The following is a 14,043-nucleotide window of genomic DNA, read 5'->3' on the forward strand; positions in this document are numbered from 1 at the left end:
CACTGAGCAATTATTAATGACAACCGTGATAGCACACAGTGTACGGAGTAGAGAGCTGTGGCTGAAAAGCGACCCGGCGACTGGAGGAAGCTGGGATCTAGAGGCGGATAAAGGCCCAGCTAGTGAGCTTATGGGAAAGCCATAGAAAACAAGTGGAAGCTCATTGCGAGGAACCGGTGAACGTTCGAGATGCCGGAGCGACTGAGCCCTGAACAGGAGAGAGTGAAGGAGGAAGAGATGCTTGCGCAACCCTGGATGAGCAGCCTTGGAAGATGGTGAGGTGATCGCTGTGGGTCACTTCCAGTTCATCCAACTTGGTTGCAGAGTCCAGACTCCAGCTTAAACGCCGCTACGGCTTCGTTCCTGTCCATGTGACCTCATTCAATATCAAACTTCGGCAGCTAAGCTAGGGCCCTCTGGCCGACTACCTTAGGACGTCGAGAACCTTCTTCTACCCTCTCACGACGCAATTTGACGCCATGCTCCGCACAATGCTTCCATCCCCTTTCAGCCGGTATAGTGTCACTGTCACCCTTCGGCGATCCTTCGCATCTCGGCACGCGGACCTTTCAAGCGAGGACCTGGCTGCAGCTAGAGAATGGCTCTCCAACTTCAACTCCACAACAATCCCCCGTCATGTCGGTGAGGTCTCGTTCAGCCGCTCTGGGGGCCCCGGCGGCCAGAACGTAAACAAGTCTGTCCCCGCACTCGACGTAGTAGTGTAAGGGTCTCGCTTCTAACGTAGCGCTCGGATAGGGTCAATTCCAAGGCGACACTGAAGGTACCGCTTGATTCCTTGTTGCCGTTGGTGCCGCACATCATACATTCCCCGCTCCAGTCATCCCGCTACTATGCGGCCAGGACGCACAGCCTGGTTATACAGTCGGAAGAGTCGCGGAAGCAGGCCGACAACGTGAGCGCGTGCTATGACAAGCTCCACCAACTACTGAAAACTACTGCAAATGATCTGGTTCCTGGCGAGACTTCTCCGGAGCAAAGGCGGCGCGTGCAGAAACTGTACGTACACTAATAGCGCTTATGTATGGACTGGCGACTGACACCTGATAGGGAGAAGGCTGCAAAAGAGGCTAGAATCAAGGCTAAAAAAATGCACAGCAGCAAAAAGAGCGGTCGACGAGGAAGTCGCGACGACTGATGGCTTCTTCTCATACTAATTTATATATATCAATTTGCGCAACTTGATAATGAAAGACGACTCCAAAAACGCCTCGAATGACCGGACCCAGGCCTACGATTCCTGAAGAACCAGCTCCGCTTTGTGAATCGTGGCAGCAATAACCTTTTGAATAGACGGGTCCAAGTCTCTAGTCTTCTCGACTGGACGTAACCAGCTGATTACCTCCTTCGCAACCTCGGGCTTTTGGCGATGTTCTTGCAGTCGTGACAGTGCCGCTCCCAGTGCACGGGGGAACTCGGCCGAAGTGGCTTGAACGCCGGCCGTAGGGTATTTGATGTAGCATATCAACGTATGAGGGCTGACGGGCTTGAACTGTTGCATTGCTTCGAGGATATTTGACAGAATCTTCTGCAGGCAGGGTACGTCTTCAAACTTGAAGACCATGTCAAAGAACTCGTGGGCGAATTGGTCGTTATGGTCGAAATTTTTGATGGCAGAGTCGAAGATAGCGAGTGGGATGGCACCGCTAAGTGCGGGAGTTGAGTTGAGAGTTTTAAGCGCCGCTTCATCCATGTTCTCATCTCGCGCACTAGGATTGATCTCTTCTTCCGTAACGTCTGGCATCATGATCATGTCGGCATTAAAGTCATCCTCTGGCGCCTGCTGCTTGGGAGCTTCGACTTTTTCGTCGAGCCCAAGTATCCTTTGTCGAGCAACCAACTTCGTGATGTAGATCAGCTCTAACTTGGCGTACTGAATCCAGAGCTTCCTGGAGCTTTTGCAGAATCTTAACCCTCGCTGCATATAGGTCCGTGCCTGAGACATATCGGCGTGGTCTTCAACGGAGTAATTTGCGGCGTAAATCCACAAGTCTGCGTTGGACGGGTGAAGCCGTAATGCGTCCATCAGGATCGTGCTGAGTTTCTTGAAGGCTTTCTGTCGTCGCGCATATTCAATGTACTGGACCCATAAACCGATATCGCCGTGAAACTTGCGAGTGGCACGATCAAGGACGAAAAAGATCCGACGTTGCCCACTGAATCCGGTTGATTTGATGCCTAGTCGCTTTACTCTTTTGCGCCGGAGACTGTCGAGGTTCATTTCGTACTCGGCATAGCGTACGTAGTCGGCTGGCTGTGCGCCACGCGCATTGATCTTGTGCTCAAAATCGGATCGCTTCTTGACGATTGATGTGATTTCATCCTACGCGAAAATCAGGTAAGTATCCAGCCGTCCGACAGACAAGACTTTGCGAAGCTTACCTTGGTGAAGATCTTTTTCTTCTCGTACTCTTTGAGCTCCGGAACGGACTTTTCCAAGAAGAACCGCGCTTTATCAGCGGTGGCAGACATTATGAAATTAGGAGCTAATAGCTCTTGTGGTCGAGTTGGATAGTATCGGAGAAGCAGATGCCCAACAGAAAAAGTCGCGGTATCCCGCACTTTTTTCTTTGTAGCCTTAAATCTTAGGCCGTAACTCCGTGGCCGCTTGCCAGATCCGCACTAGCGCCTCATGGTCCGGGCGGGCGTCCGTTCGTTGCCGAATCTCGACCATCCCATACAAGCCCGTTCAATTCTGATGCCTCGCTGGCCTCAGGGGTTCTCTTTTCTTGCCTCCGCCGTCTTGCCTTTTCCACTACTCTCTTTTCATTTCTTTTCATTCAATTCTCTTTTGCTTCTTGACTTTCTCTAATAACTTTTGAGACTTTCATTGAGCCCTGAGACCTGAGTCCCTTACCCGCGCGACAATGGCGCCCAAGTTTAAAGACGGGGACGCCGTTGCGACGGTGAGTGCACCTTCAATTTCACACGCATTAATGCCCGGGCTGATATTCTGCTAGGTCAATGGAAAATGGGTCGCTTGGGCCCATACCGCCGTCGCGTACACTGCCTTTTTCAGCGCCCTCGTTGTCGGAATGAGCCTGCATTTCAACAAGATTGTGCAGAACGAACATTACGGCTATCCGGATGAGTGGTTCCCTTCTGTCTCAGCAACAATCGGCGACCGGTATCCCGAGCGCTCGTTCTTCCAAGTCTTCATTGCCATCACGTCAGGACCTCGATTCGCCCTCGTCTTCCTTTGGTATCTTGTGACTGCCCGCCCCAACTCGACTCTTCCCAAGTTTGTTGCTGGTGTCGGAATTTTCCGGACGTTCACCTGCGGTGGCTGGACATATGTCACGTCAACCGATGACCACGATTGGCACGATATTTTCATGATTTCTTACTTGGTTGCAACCTTGCCGTGGACAATTGGTTGCTTGGCCTTGAGCCCCAACAACCGGCGCGCTGTCAAGTACCGCAAGGTCCTTGCCAGCCTTTTCTTCGGCACACTCGTTCCGTTGATCTACTACTTTATTCAGCACAAAGTGCACAAAATTCCTGGCGGTGAGAAGCCCTTATCGATTATATGCAACTTATGCTCATTGTCCGTCTGCTAGCTTACACGAAGTACGCCTTTTTCGAATGGTCTCTCATTCTGTTTGATGTCGGATTTGATGCCGTTACGGCGCTCGACTTCGAAGCATTCGAGATTGTGGTGAAGGATATCAAAGGAGTTAGTCGAGGGTATGTACCTTGGCTTCCAAAGTAATGCACAGCCAGCAAATGTACAGTTCCAAATCGGCCGTTGGTACTTGAGAGACATGATCTAAGATGGAAATTATTTTTCAGGCAGTTAAAAAACGCTGCAGACTCTGTTCTTGAGAAAGAGTGTGTACAACTCCACCCTTGGAGGTCTTCCGTGAAATTAACTCGTAGACAGGAAGGGAAAGCCTGTCGGAAACACCTTTGGCCAGGGATTCTTCTGGAGTGAGATTTTTGATGCCGCTGCTGATGTGTACAATGGGGTATATACTGGATTTCCCCTCCTTTAACCGTTTACTGACAGAGAGCAGTTTGTCTACTGGACCAGCTGGACTTCCCTTCCCGTACTTGTCTGGTACTTCCCGCTCTGGCACATGGGTATCTCTGGATATGAAGTCGTCATCCTCAGTTACGTTGCACCTGTGCTTCTCGCCATCCCCGTCCTTAAATCTCTGGCCGTCAAAAATCCTCGTATCTTCCACTTCCTGTCACTGTCTGGGTTCCTTGCCTATAAGGTGCAGGATCCCGCCAACAGACTGTTTATCAGCACGTTCGCTGTCTCCTGCAGCTCTATCACTTTTGCTGCCACTCTGTACGGCGACAGGGCGCAGCACACGAGACTGGAGTCGCGTGTCTTCGCATGGGGCCTCGGCTTGATTCTATCCAGTATTGCTAAGTTCGCGGGCAAGACCAACAACCCTTTCTGGCCCATTATGCATGCCGAAAATGGTGGTTGGAATAAGTTAGGATTGCTTCTTGCTATCTTGGCTGGCGTTCGCTCATTCAGGGCCCCTGCCAGTAGTGGCGGGGACTACTTCCCGTCGACCGGCAAGAAGGGATCCTCTTTGCTTGCCGGACTGGGAGCGGGTAGCATGATCTTCTTGATGCACTACCTCTTGTCGGACTCCAGTACTATGATCGCCTGGGTTTGGGAGGGCTACCCAGTCCGTGGCCCCCTCGCTGTGCCCCATGGCGCTCTTACTATCTTTTCGATGGGCGCTGGTCTTGTGTTTGGCCTGTTCTACCCTAAGGTTGCCGGAAGCTGGACCGCGTTTGGCGTTGGCTCCCTTGGTGCGGCCTTCCTTACATGCACCAGCAACTGGAGCGGATTCTACGGTGCTCTGACGATTGCCTTCTACCTGATGGCCGTTTCGCCTGTTCTGATCTCGTCCGCGGTCCGCCATTCCCCAGCGCCGACCTTCGGCCTCGCTTTCTTCGTTTATGTCTTCCTCCTTCTCTTCCACGTTTGGGTCGTTGCCTACGCGTTTGTTCCTGGCGGGCCGCTCGTCAGGGAGCACACCGACTGGCTCATGACCATTGCGATGCTATTCATTGGTGCTGGTGTCTTCTCTGCGGCCGTGTCCAGATCCAGCGGCCCCAGGACCAACGCCATCAGCCCGAACGGCAGGAGAGCGCGGTCCTACTATGTCTATGTGCTTGTCGCATTGCAACTGCTGTCAGTTTCAATCGCATACCTGCGCTTCCCAACCAACGATTACACACCGTACCACAAAGAGGAAAAGGCTGTCACTGCCGGTATTTGGACCGTGCACTTTGGTCTTGACAATGACATGTGGGCCTCCGAGCGACGCATGCGTGATGTTATTGAGGAACTCGAGATTGATGTTCTCGGTCTCCTCGAGTCTGACAACCAGCGTATCATCATGGGTAACCGCGATATCACTCAGTTCATTGCCGAAGACCTAGGCATGTATGCAGACTTTGGCCCGGGTCCTAACAAACACACCTGGGGTTCGGCGCTGCTCTCCAAGTTCCCAATTGTTAACTCGACTCACCACCTCCTTCCTTCGCCCGTTGGTGAACTCGCCCCTGCCATCCACGCCACTTTGGATATGTATGGCGAGATGGTTGATGTTGTTGTTTTCCATTCGGGACAAGAGGAAGACCCAGAGGACCGTCGCCTGCAAACCGAGTATCTGTCGAATTTGATGGGCTCTTCTCCGCGTCCGCTGATCTTGCTAAGCTACCTCGTTACCAAGCCGCTCGAAGGCAACTACAACACCTACGTCAGCGAGCTGAGCGGCATGAAAGATATAGACCAGACTGACTGGGACCGCTGGTGCGAGTACATCCTCTACAAGAAGATCAAGAGAACCGGCTACGCCCGTGTCAGCCGCGACTCCATCACCGACACTGAGATTCAGGTACGTTCTTTCCCATGGAGATCCATAAGTTGAGACTTGCTAAACCGTGCCCTAGGTCGGTAAATTTGTGATTGGTGAACCAGAGCCCGAGAATGAGATGATGATTCCGGAGGAAATGGTTCCTCAGGGCCTCCGATTCCCTGCGCTGTTCCGCGGTCAGGGAGTGCGCGGTCACCGCTACCACGTCTTCAACGAGCCGAGATACTGGCAGTAATCAATATCTGCATAACAGGCTACTTATGCTAGACATATATAATATTTCGTTGGTGTCAAGTATATCCTTGGCTTGTTAGCAGCTATATGCTGCTCACTGTCTGTGTTAATAATCACGAATGTGTATAGTGTATCGATTCCAAAGTCCTCTTGGTTCTTCTACCTTGCGGTTTTCTACTTACGTGCCTCGATATACCAGGCGCTTATGGATCAACTTGGGAAACTGCATATCCAAACTCCCATGTGACCTTAGTTGCTTGCGCGCCGTCAAAACCCCTTCTTTCCTCGTAATCCCCGCCACCTCTTACCATCAATCCTAAGGACTTGCTCTTGATCAAACTATTCTCGGGGTCAGAGCAATACATTAAATTGTTCTTGGTACATTGCGACTGATTGGCCGTGAGTGCCGGGACAAGTGGTCATGGCACCAAGTGTGTTAATTCTCAATCTCCTGCCCATGCATTGAGAATTGGAATGAGGCTAATAACAATGTTGCAACCTAAGCTTTAGATCCTCCGACCCATCGGCGCACGTCGTCTCTACATCTCCAGGACTGGAAGCGCAACGGCACTCTTCAAGCTTCTCAACGCCCTGCACCTCCTTCGCTGCGTCGCACACAAAACGAAATGATTATACCGAGTTGACGGTACAGAACCTGGGAAAATGACGAGGATGAAAACCGACCTCTCGTTTAAGGCTGTTGGGCGTGACATCCTGGGCGCGCATCACAAAATCGTTGATTACGAATCTCGACAGATATTAAGAGGCCGAGGAATTTATGCCGTCACAGAACACAGACCAGGCACTACCGTAAGCGGAGGAGCTAGTGCTATCCGCGGTACGGGAACCTGTACTTTGTCAAGTTTACAGGGGAAATGCGGCAGATAAGGGCTGCTTTTTGGCAGGAATGATACTTTGATATGAAGGATCTCCACCAACCACTCATGGAGGTGCAAGTTGCGCGAATTATACGCAACGTGAAATGCAAACCCCACCAGGCAAGCGTCATACTAACGGAGCTCTAGCCAAATCAACATGGTTGGTGACGTTGATCATCGCTCCTTGACAGAGGCGTACGTACTCGAAACCGCCGAGGAATGCGCCCATGACTCTCCGTTGATCATCGTCACAAGCCTCCGCCTAGCCTATAGGATGGCCTGAGACTCCCTAAACGGTCAAGAAGAAAGGATCTAAACTTTCCTTCCCTTCAACTGAACGGTTACTGTCGGAGGCTCTCTGCCCTACGCCGTGATAGACTTCACGTGTATCTCAGTAAGGTGCTTACGCTCGTCATATTCTTCTTGGGCTCGCAGATTGCCCGAGCTTATTTGCTGGGCATACTACGATCCTGCAGATATCTGGGGAAGAGTCAAGTTCTAGTCAGCTTTTTCAGTGTCCACGTTGGCCAGTGCCTACTCCAGGTGAGTTTCGACCCTAACCATGATAAATCCTATGGTTGCATGTCTCAGAAGTACTAAACTTGGATAGTGACGAGTTCCCAAGAAAGAATCTATTTTTGGGGTCGAATCAATCGTCATAAGTCAACTAGTTGTGCAGCTAAATGGAGGTATGGATAAAGAACCGGCAACTTGGCTTGTTGCTCACCAACTTGCAGATTCAAGAGAATTCCTTTGTACTCGAAATAATCTGAAACCCTTTGTTCTATACCGAGGCCTAAACAAAGGAAGCCTGTACAAGCCGGCTTCTACGTGTCTGTAGTAAGTTGTTGAAAACCCATCCAATGCCGATATTCTCCCGCTGACATCCTAAGCCTGCTCATTCAGAACTTCAAACTGTACAGTACTGGTATACTGTCAATTCTTAATACGCACTTTTGCGGCTAGACCGCCGATCTACAGCCCTGAGGTAGGTTCATACCCTCCGTTTAAGGCCATCATCTTATATAGCGATGGCTGACGGATGACATCTCTCCATTATCAAAAGAAACAACATGGCTAAGTTTTATAATGTACCAAAAGACTTCGTGCTCCCAGAAAAGCAAAAGCCCGGGCGAAAGGTGGATCGTTGGAAGGGAAAGGTGGTAGATCTGAGCATCCCTCCTTATCGCAAAGCGAAAATGGGAGGCAAACTCCCAGGACCCCATCCTGACGAACACGCGCCCCCCGACAGGCGTAGAGTCGCCAAGAATATCATTGGGCGGATGGATATCTTCCCAGAAAGGCGGTGCTTAAGCCCACTTCGAGTACCCGAAGGGTTACTGCAACCCAATGGAGAAGTTAAACCAGGACCAACTGCCCAGACTGATGGGATCCCGAGCAGACGCATACCGGAGATTCACATTGGGGATGACTCACCTACACCACGCTGGCTCATTCGACCTGCTCCTCCAGCGATTGGTGACGGGTCTTCAGGCCGCCCACCTTCCATTGCATCAACCAGCAATTCAACCACGTCAACCGGCCGTCGCCTTCCAGCACTAGGGGTGCTACGATGGGAATTTGACCCTGGCTCAGCTACCAAACATCAGCAGGATGAGACAAAACTGTACGAGTACGCCTACCGATATCTTCAGAGCAAGCTCTGTGACCCGATTGCCCGAGAGGAGTTGAGGGACATGATTTGGGACAGCGACTATGCGCCGATTGTTGAACATGTCGAAGACCCATTACCAGTCCCGCCTCCACCAAAGAAGAACCTCATTCTACCATCGCCCTCATACGAGGTTTCTCCGAAATCTTCCTCAGATCCTGTTGACTATCACTTTATGTATCCCGACTATGCCCGGCCGTCACTCGCAAGTAGACTTTATCAAAACCCACGTATGTCACCCTCACTAGGTCCAAGAGATACTTACTAACATCGTCTGGCTCCAAAGGTCGCAAATTCAGAGTCAAGCCCCAGAGCTCCGCCGACTCCCGTGACAGCTCCGATCCTGGCGAGAGTTCCCGTACTCGTGGCAACAATCTCAAGCCCGGTGAGTTTAAGTGGATCTGGATTACACTCACAGTCCTCATCCTGGCGCTATTCCTGTGTCTTTTTCTATACGTGTTTGGGATATTGAAATGATGTAATAATAAAAAAGCCCCGCAAAGATCACTCTCTCGCATTTCTGAGGTATAAAGCGATTGGAAGGGTCGTGAAGCCCTAGTTACTTCAATGCTGTTCTGAACTTGGAGTTTGGAGCTGGAATATGAGAGAGTGGAGTACTGCATACACCTAGGGCTACCGACACCTGCCTGCACATTCCTCACAACCCCTTGCATATCACATTCCTCATCGGACACGAAGCCTGGTTGTTCTTTACTGATTAGCAATTATAGGTGCGAAGAAGAGGAAGGCAGCGAAACCGAAGAGGAGAAGGAGGAGGTGGTAGAAGAGGCGGGTATAGTCTTTATTTTGGATTTGCTATCGGGAAGGTTGGGTATATTTGTTGATAGATAGACATTTCTAGTTCCTGATGTTTGAGCTCAGTATATAGTGTAGTAATAGAGCTGGATCTGTTGCTTGTTTTGTATCTGCTACCATGGCATTACTGTACCTGAGAGACCGAAGACTGCTAGGATATGTATCTGCCCACCTCCACCACCACGACATTCTCAAATTGAGACGGGCAGCAACAGAAACCTGAATTTCTCGAAAAATGACCTCACATTCATAATGCCGAGAGCATAGTGCGCCGAAAAGGCCCAACTTCAAGCAGAAGCCCTTGGCTTTGGGCTCGGCAAGACAGGATTCCCCACGGCTCTCTCCACAAAGTCGGCATCCCGGGGTCTCCGAATGGAGTCATGCCATGGCCGCCGGAGAATTGTCGGAGAATCTCGACGACGATCACACATGCTGTGGAGTAGGGTTGCAGTCTATGCACCAGGACCAAGCAGCTCAGAGTGTTGCGAGAGACATATAAAGGACGTGACGGACTCCGCAAGGTAGACTAACAAACAGGCAGCACAAGCGACGTCCCGAGGTCGACATACTGTACGGTAGCCCGCAGGTCCAAAGTGCACGCAACATGCGCCCTCATACTCTCCTCTCATCAACCCTCGCAGCCCAAGCCGCTGCTCGCGCACTCTCACCAACCCCATCCCCATCTCCAGCAGGGGTATCCTACACAGAACAATACAGACCGCAGTACCACTTCACCCCGGCCCGCAACTGGATCAACGATCCCAACGGCCTCGTCTACGCAAATGGCACGTACCACTTGTTCTACCAGTATAACCCCGGCGGGGTCGCGCACGATGCGATCTCCTGGGGCCACGCGACGAGCAAGGACCTGACGCACTGGGATGAGAAGCCCGTTGCGCTGACGGCGAAGGGATTCCCCGGGACCGTGACGGAGGAGTTCTTTAGCGGGAGTGCGGTTGTTGATGAGCAGAATACTAGCGGCTTTGGGAATGGGACCGTGCCGCCCATGGTTGCGATGTATACTTCTTTCGTATGTTGTGGAGTACCTTGATGGGATGGACGAGGATACTGACGCTGTATAGTATGTCTACGACCAGATCCTCCCCAGCGGCAAAAAGGTCTACGCAAACCAGCAATCTCAATCTATAGCATACAGTCTTGACTCGGGGTTAACGTGGAACACTTACGACGCTGCAAACCCGGTCTTGCTACACCCACCGCACCCCTACGAAGCGCAGTACAAGGAATGGCGCGACCCCAACGTCTTCTGGCACGCAGACACAAACAAATGGATTCTGACGACTGCCCTCTCAGACCTGCACAAACTACTCATCTACACCTCCGACGATCTAAAGAACTGGACATTCGCCAGCGAGTTCGGCCCGTACAATGCTGTCGGCGGCGTCTGGGAGTGTCCTAGTTTCTTCTCTTTACCTGTTGACGGCGACGAAGAGAACGTGAAATGGGTCGCGCTGATCGGCCTTAACCCTGGCGGTCCGCCTGGAACAGTGGGCTCGGGCAACCAGTATATCCTGGGACAGTTCAACGGGACGCACTTCATCCCTGATGCTGAGAGTGTGCATGAGGAGGGAGTGGCGAATTGGCTGGACTATGGACCGGACTTTTATGCGGCGCTGGTTTACAACGGTCTGCCTGAATTTCAGAAGACGGTCGTTACGTGGATGAGTAACTGGCAGTATGCGCAGAAGGTGCCCACGACGATCTGGCGCAATGCGATGGCCATACCGCGGCGTCTTAAGCTCAAGACTATCAAGGAGAGGGTGGTCGTTGTCCAGGAGCCGCAAGAGGACTGGGCTGCTATCACGAGCAAGCCGAAAACCACACACATCGAATCTCTCGCAGCAAACAGCACGCGCAACCTTGGCTTCCTGGGGAAGACGCTCGCCGTCAACCTCACGTTCTCTGCTGAGGACGAGGATGCATCTTCGTTCGGAATTTCCCTCCTCGCAACACAGAACTTCACGACCCAGACCCGCATCGGCTACGACTTCGCGGAGAAGCAAATCTTCGTCGATAGGCGGACGTCAGGAAATGTCTCCTTCGACGAGACATTCGCATCCGTTTACACAGCTCCTCTTGAGCCGGCGGATGATGGGACTGTGACGCTGAGGATCTTCGCCGACTGGTCGAGCGTTGAGGTCTTTGGGGGACAGGGCGAAACGACTGTTACCGCCCAGGTTTTCCCACCGGAGGGAGCAACGTATGCAAGACTCTTCACAGGGGATGCGGGCGTGGAGGATGTGCTTCTGAGCGTGAGCGAGGTTGCTTCAGTGTGGAAATGAAGCATCTGGCTAGATATTGCATTTAGAACTTGCATATAAGGGTATCTTACCTGCCCCTAATGTTCAGATGTTAGACTTACCTACTGGCCGATTCAATTTGATATTATTCCGTGGATTGATCTTAAAGACAATATAGCATGATTTTCAGTCTATACAACTAGGTGCATGTTCGGCAACTGCCGTAGAAGCAAAGCCACATCTTGATGAATGTACAGCCAAAGGGACCGAAAAAACATTCTTTGTAGCCAGATCAACGAGCAGTTCCCATACAATATGGGTCTTTTGTTGACTTTGCCTGGAATCTTGTGGTAAGCTCACGAATAGAGGAAGCATCTAGGGCTACCCACGCTGCTAGTAGGCAAGGCCTCAGAGTCTCAGCTTTCCGTAAAGCAAGACACATGATAGCATGCATGCTTGATTCCCTAAATGGCGAGCACTAATTCACTGTGGGAATAGGGATTTTCACAAAGTATGCGCATGGTGATAGAGGATGTAGTCATCACTACCAGCAGTCATTGCAACGCTTCATTAAGCCCATTGCTGAATAGGCTTTAAATCCAGATCTACGTTCATCCGTTTCACCTTACCATCTTTATCTTCCTTGTCGTATTTCTTCCCGTGTTCCATTTCCGCTCTTCCTCCACGCGACCTTCGCATCTACCATCGTTTCGTAAATCGACACAACCGAGTGCAAGCGCAGATTCCACTTCCTGAGACGGACAAGTTCAAGAATTAATCACCATGAGAGCCCCAGCTGTCGTTGATGCTCCTCGCATCCCGGGCCCTAAGTCCAAACGTCGACCCCTTACCGACTGTAGAGCATGCTATTGCCCGGCCAACGTCTTGATACCCAGCTGCGGCCATTGGTACTGCCGCTCCTGCGTGGCAGAGCTCTTCAGAAGGGCAATAAAAGACGAAGCCGAATTTCCAGCATACTGCTGTCGGGGCGAGAAGCTCGAAATCGCTATGGTCCGCAAGGTCCTCGATGCCAACCTCATCAAACAATACGAGAGTAAGGAGTTTGAGTACAAGACTCCAGGCAAAGATAGGGTATATTGCTGCGCCCCGACATGTTCCGAGTTCATCCATCCGTCTTTGATCAAGGACGATATTGCGACATGCTCTGAGTGCCGGTCCAGGACGTGCATACACTGCAAAGGGCAAGCGCACTCGGGAGAATGTCCTCCAGACTATGCGCTGAAGCAGCTATTACTACTCGCGGAGAAGAACGGCTGGCAGCGCTGCTACTTCTGCAATAGAGTGGTAGAATTGGAAGATGGTTGCGCTCACATCTCGTTGGTGGCTCCGTTTGCCTCATTATGCTGATTGACTGACTGATCGTGATATAGTTGCCGGTGCGGCGCCGATTTCTGCTATAAATGCGGAGGATCGCTTGATCTAGGAGAGTCGTCTGAAGAATGCAAATGCTATGAATTAGATGTGGATGGGCGTGAAGATCCTGCTCCCGATGACCTTGACATTGATTATCGGGCTCTTGGAGTTTTCAATATCGACGACACCAGTACCTCGACAGTTGAGCTTCAGGATAGTGCCGGGTTCGCGGAGGGAGGCCAGGATGAAGACGAATGCAACCACGAGGAGTTCAGATTCGTACAGGGGTATTTTTCTTGCGAATTATGCTCTGATCCAGGATATCGGTTTTGTTACGAGTGTCGGGAATGTGGGATCCTGGCTTGCAGGCGCTGCAGGAGGGACTATTTGTGTGTTAGGTAGATGGGTCAACTTCTGCTGGTGGTTAGTTGTGATATCCTGACAATGGAGTTCTCCTTCAAGGATGGTGCCTATTAGAGTGCTAGGTAGAGATAAACGAATTTAGTGGTTTGTCAGAAGACTGAGATTCTCCATAAAGCTGTTGCAACCTGAGGTTGATGCGTTGAACGAAAGAGGCAGGCGCAAGCCCAAGTCGACACCTCAGAGCTCAGGCGTCAAGTTTGCATACTTTGCAGTCTTATCGTTCATCCGTCTCTGGCTGCAGCTCTTCTTCCAAAGGTTTCTACTTCAACCATCCTTCTTCTGTATGATTCCTCAAATGCTATATATTAGAGCTGGCTATGTGTTGATACTCAAAGAGAACAACAGCCCAGCTCGGAGAGTATCTCTAAACGCTATGATTCAGCATTTCAACCATTCATAAACCGCCTCCGCATTTAGAGACTGAGCAGTTCAACAGTCGCTGCAATTGGGCGACTCCACTCATACATTCATACTACGGCTCTCCTGCATCGCTCCCCTTGTGTATAGATTATTGAAGA

The 14,043-nt window shown here is 51.2% G+C and overlaps 5 protein-coding genes across 5 annotated transcripts; 4 read left to right on the forward strand and 1 right to left on the reverse strand.

The window, feature by feature from the left end:
• Positions 1–1,249: 1,249 nt before the first annotated feature.
• DSM5745_03098 (snoRNA-binding rRNA-processing protein UTP6) lies at positions 1,250–2,490 on the reverse strand (the record flags this gene model as incomplete). Its single annotated transcript, XM_026745114.1, has 2 exons — positions 1,250–2,341; positions 2,401–2,490. 2 exons carry the CDS (start codon positions 2,488–2,490, stop codon positions 1,250–1,252), a joined length of 1,182 nt encoding a protein of 393 aa, XP_026605980.1.
• Positions 2,491–2,885: 395 nt separating this feature from the next.
• Positions 2,886–6,102, forward strand: DSM5745_03099 (putative integral plasma membrane protein; the record flags this gene model as incomplete). Its single annotated transcript, XM_026745115.1, has 6 exons — positions 2,886–2,924; positions 2,979–3,525; positions 3,579–3,705; positions 3,902–3,986; positions 4,035–5,888; positions 5,944–6,102. The coding sequence occupies 6 exons, from the start codon at positions 2,886–2,888 to the stop codon at positions 6,100–6,102; spliced, it is 2,811 nt and encodes a 936-aa protein (XP_026605981.1).
• A 2,076-nt stretch (positions 6,103–8,178) lies between these two features.
• Positions 8,179–9,128, forward strand: DSM5745_03100 (uncharacterized protein; the record flags this gene model as incomplete). The annotated part of the gene is made up of 2 exons (XM_026745116.1): positions 8,179–8,881; positions 8,938–9,128. The coding sequence occupies 2 exons, from the start codon at positions 8,179–8,181 to the stop codon at positions 9,126–9,128; spliced, it is 894 nt and encodes a 297-aa protein (XP_026605982.1).
• A 724-nt stretch (positions 9,129–9,852) lies between these two features.
• On the forward strand, positions 9,853–11,770 carry DSM5745_03101 (glycoside hydrolase family 32 protein; the record flags this gene model as incomplete). The annotated part of the gene is made up of 3 exons (XM_026745117.1): positions 9,853–9,948; positions 10,009–10,497; positions 10,550–11,770. The coding sequence occupies 3 exons, from the start codon at positions 9,853–9,855 to the stop codon at positions 11,768–11,770; spliced, it is 1,806 nt and encodes a 601-aa protein (XP_026605983.1).
• Positions 11,771–12,511: 741 nt separating this feature from the next.
• On the forward strand, positions 12,512–13,504 carry DSM5745_03102 (BRcat and Rcat domain-containing protein; the record flags this gene model as incomplete). Its single annotated transcript, XM_026745118.1, has 2 exons — positions 12,512–13,065; positions 13,120–13,504. The coding sequence occupies 2 exons, from the start codon at positions 12,512–12,514 to the stop codon at positions 13,502–13,504; spliced, it is 939 nt and encodes a 312-aa protein (XP_026605984.1).
• Positions 13,505–14,043: the final 539 nt, after the last annotated feature.

Source organism: Aspergillus mulundensis (genome assembly GCF_003369625.1).
Source record: "Aspergillus mulundensis strain DSM 5745 chromosome Unknown scaffold_2, whole genome shotgun sequence".
Classification (NCBI taxonomy): domain Eukaryota; kingdom Fungi; phylum Ascomycota; class Eurotiomycetes; order Eurotiales; family Aspergillaceae; genus Aspergillus; species Aspergillus mulundensis.